Source organism: Nannobrachium achirus (genome assembly GCF_963921795.1).
Source record: "Nannobrachium achirus genome assembly, chromosome: 5".
Classification (NCBI taxonomy): Eukaryota; Metazoa; Chordata; class Actinopteri; order Myctophiformes; family Myctophidae; genus Nannobrachium; species Nannobrachium achirus.
Genome location: NC_137814.1, coordinates 29,789,337 through 29,793,576, shown reverse-complemented (window position 1 = coordinate 29,793,576; position 4,240 = coordinate 29,789,337). Strand labels below are relative to the sequence as shown.

Below are 4,240 nucleotides of genomic sequence, written 5' to 3'. Positions count from 1 at the left end.
TTGAGTGACCCTGTCTTTCCCTAATAGGACTGATCGTGGATAGCTACTGGGACGTAAGTCGGGACTTGATCAACCCCGGCTGGGTCACCTGGGCGAGGGTGTATGATGTTGCGAGACCCGAAACACCCGTCGACCCCAGGCTACATCACTGATGATACGTCCCAGTTGCATCCTTGTGATGTTTTTTTTTTTTCATTATTGAAGTTCAAAGGGAGCAATTAAGAGCTCTGGCTGAGCTCTCCCTCCCTCCACTGTTTCTGTTGATTTTCTGTTTCTGCTGATTTGCTTGTCTTGTTAGACTCACCCCCTCCTCCGAGGCTCCGACTCTCATTGGCCTGGTCTTGCCTCAGACCAGGTATGCATTTGGGTCCCCATGCGTAATCAATGGTGGTACATTTACTATAATCAAATTATTGTCTTAAGAATGCGACAAATACAAAAAAATATCCATGAATTCAAGTCTCCTTGTTGTGAGTAATCAATAGGGAAAAAAATGAATTTTGGGGGTGAAATACTCCTTTAAAGTACCAAAAGTTCTCATTATGCAGAATGTCCTATTCCCCAAGTTTTCAAATGTATGAAATTCTTTTGATCTTCAGATATTCAAGCTCATGCGTTGCATAGCGACCCATTGTGAGCTTGTAGATCTGCTATTTCCAAATGGCTGAAATGTAACATAGGGCTGCCGGCTGAAGTGGTTATTGTATGTTCAAAATCTATAAATTAACAAGAAACTAAAGTTTTCTAATATGTAGTGGAGTATGGAGTAAAAGTACAATATTTGCCTCTGAGATGTAGAGGAGTAGAAAAAGTATTGGAAATTGGAAATAGGCTACTCAAGTAAAGTACAAATATCTCAAACTTGTACTTTGTACTTGGTCATTAATTATCTTATTTTGAAATCCCACCGGAAATCCCTTTAGCTTCCATAGGCAGAGATTGACGAGCGTTATTACTAGAAATTGACGGAGCATCGGTGACTGCCTGGTGGTGAGGGAGGAGGGAAGGAGGAGAGAGAGGGGGAGAGATAGAGGTGTTGTTGTTACGGTCCGTTATAAACTTGTATTCCAGTGTGTGCGTGTTTCATTCGCCACCTGTCCTCCACTACAACCAGGCATGTCGTCCCACAGATACGTGACACAGAAACAGAATGCTGCCGCTGTTACAAACGAGACGCAGTCCGGACCTTACTATGGTGAGTAGGCTGTAGTTTTTATGGATAATTAATACAGCCCCACAAGCCACAATGCAATTTAATATAAATAATATGTGTCTCTCTTTAAACTATCTGCTGGTAACAACAAAATAACATTGTCCAATTAGGACCAATTAGGTCTATATATAGACCTATATATTTTTTTTTTCCCATTTTAGCCAATTTATTTATTATAGCATAATTATATAAAAATAAATTAAGCTTTTTTTTTTACAGTGTGACCTTTCATTTAAAAGTGTTTCCAGCATCATGTGGGCGATATGCAAGGGCTGTGGCTCAAAAAGTTGTCAGTGACTTGATTTGGTTTGCTTTCTCCTGCATGTATGAAGGTATTCAATGAGTGGCCAACCATGTCAAAGAAACAACCTTTAAATATTCAAACAATTTAAAGAAGTGTAACACCTTTGTATAATGCACAAAGTGACATTGCAACTACTAACTTATATTAGAATGATATATATATATATATATATATATATATATATATATATATATATATAGGCCTAGTAGAATTATATCTTATAGCCTGTTATTTTATTATTTTATATTAGGCTATATTTAGGCCTGCAAGTGAGTAAAATCATTTGGAGTAGACCCTAAACAAAGGCAGGTATAGGACTCAGTGCTTTGTTCTCATGTTTGCGGGAGTGTATTTGTGTAGACTGCAGGATTAAGATTAGCAACATGGAATTACGACTGACTAATTGCCAGTGAGGATTTCAGGGTTGTGACCTCAGTAGTGGTAGAGAGAGACGTTCAAAGAACACAGCAGTAAATTACAAGTAGGCCTACTACTGTACAAGAATACTATACTATAGGCCTAATACTATACTATACTATACTATACTATACTATACTATACTATACTATACTATACTATATACTATACTATACTATACTATACTATACTATACTATACTATACTATACTATACAGTGGCGGCTACAGAAAATTGTGACTGGGGGGCTATGGGGGAGCTGTTTTTTTAGAGCAGGGGCTAATTAATTTAGGCAACAAACAATAATGAATAGTACTAATATGACAAACATGATTCACTCGCACCTATAGGTTATGGATAACTGAACAGACCAGATCATAGGTAGTTTCCAGCTCCAAATCTGAGGACTGTAGGTTAACAGATAGGGTTTTTGTGGGGCGTAAGATGCTTTCCAGCATAAAAAGTATGATTTTATAGCATGGTTTACATAGAAGTCAGTCAATTGTCTTTCACATATTCATATATATTTTATCTATTTATTCCTTAAATATTTTTCATCACAATTGGGTCTGTGAGGTGGGGGGGGGGGGGGTTAGGGGGTGCTAAGCCTTCACCAGAGGGGGCTAAAGCCCCCTCTAGCCCCCCCTGGAGCCGCCCCTAATACTATACTATACTATACTATACTATACTATACTATAGACCGAGGTGCCGAAACCGAAGAATTCCGGTTTCTTTAATAAAATGAATTAAATAATCGGAGGCCTCAACGAAGCCCCCGTCTAAATATTCATCCAGGCCGAAAACCGCAATCTCTTTCCACCGGCCCGTAATCGGGTAACGCCGCCGCATCGCGCCGCCTAATCCAATACATTCTCACATCTTTATAGCCCTTTTTCTCTGAACTGTGTTCCTATGGAAGCGAAAACGTTTTTTTTTTGCGGCTAATGGCCTCAAATCGGGCTTCTAAAAAAAAAAAAGCCTATAGCTAACTGTTAGCTCTCTTCATCCGGGTCATGTTCATAACACTGTTCAACGTGAAATGACAATCCACTTCTGCGTGGGTACCCGTATGTTATAGTGATGGCCTACGGGAGAATGTCTGGCACTTTAGCGGCCTCTTGTGGCCCTTGGCAGTCATCGTGTTAATATACATACTATACTGTACATGTATACTATACTATACTATATCAGTAAGACACCTAAGGGCGAAAAGCGACCTCGTCCTAAAGATAGAGGTCACGCAGGATGGAATTCGCAGAGGACAGAATTCATTTGCAAGTGTGATTCGAGTTACGGTTAGTTGTTTAAATTGGACTGGTTAATTTAACTAACACAATATGTCCATATATGGGCATTCCCAGATATGAGCTAATATTTATGGCATAAAAGGGATTCTATTGTATCGGCATATGGGCTTAATATTGATGGGCATGTGTGCGTGTGTGTGTGCGTGCACACATGCACGCTGCACACGCATAACAAACATAAGCTGTGAACACCTGAATATCCCCACGGGGATAAATAAAGGCTTACCTTATCCTTATCTCATATTACGTTTGAAAGAGTTGAAGTTGAGGTTAGCTCTACTATTGGGAGTGCGAGTGTGTGCCAAGCGGGCATAATTAAGCAACAGTGAGAAGACAGTGAGAGGCGAGTTTGTGTATATCGACTCAATTCTCCAGTGAATGAACGGAGTTTGCTGAAGGCAGTGTTGTCCTTGTGGATTCTCTGCTGAATGACAATAGACCAGAGTCACAGAGTAGTCTCTCATCATGAGAGAGCATGGAAATCATTCTGTATTCAGAATACCTAATATCAGTCAGAAGTTAGTTTGAAGTTGTTTTGTTGGAGTAGCCTATAGATCTAGGCGGGCTGTCAGAACCTTAAAATGCATGAGCATCACTCTGGATTTCAGCTCCTTGATGTTTGAATAAACTGTCTGGTCAAAAGATCAAAGATGGTGTTAGACATTTATTTATTATTAAATATTGTTTATAGGTTCTCTGAAGGATTAGTCTAGACCAGTGTTTCTCAAAACTGGTTAGGTAACCATGTTTGGGCCGCAGACCCATCTTGACCTTGTATTAATACAACTCTCTCTCTCTCTCTCTCTCTCTCTCTCTCTCTCTCTCTCTCTCTCTCTCTCTCTCTCTCTCTCTCTCTCTCTCTCTCTCTCTCTCTCTCTCCCTGTCTCTTTGAGAGTGCATTTAATCAGAATTTCAAATTTCGGCCCTTGTCTTTGTTATGTAACTGATACTGTAATTGATGCAATATAGAGGAAAGGCTGACAGCACAATGGTGTGTGT

The 4,240-nt window shown here is 39.7% G+C and overlaps 1 protein-coding gene across 1 annotated transcript in view; it reads left to right on the top strand.

The window, feature by feature from the left end:
• Nucleotides 1–1,116: 1,116 nt before the first annotated feature.
• Nucleotides 1,117–4,240, top strand: part of LOC308284986 (choline transporter-like protein 5-A) — a gene marked incomplete at both ends in the record, with an annotated part of 36,408 nt that continues 33,284 nt past the window's right edge. The window contains one exon of the mRNA XM_080725707.1: nt 1,117–1,195. Coding sequence (XP_080581833.1) covers nt 1,117–1,195 — 79 coding nt within the window. The remainder of the gene's footprint in view (nt 1,196–4,240) is intronic.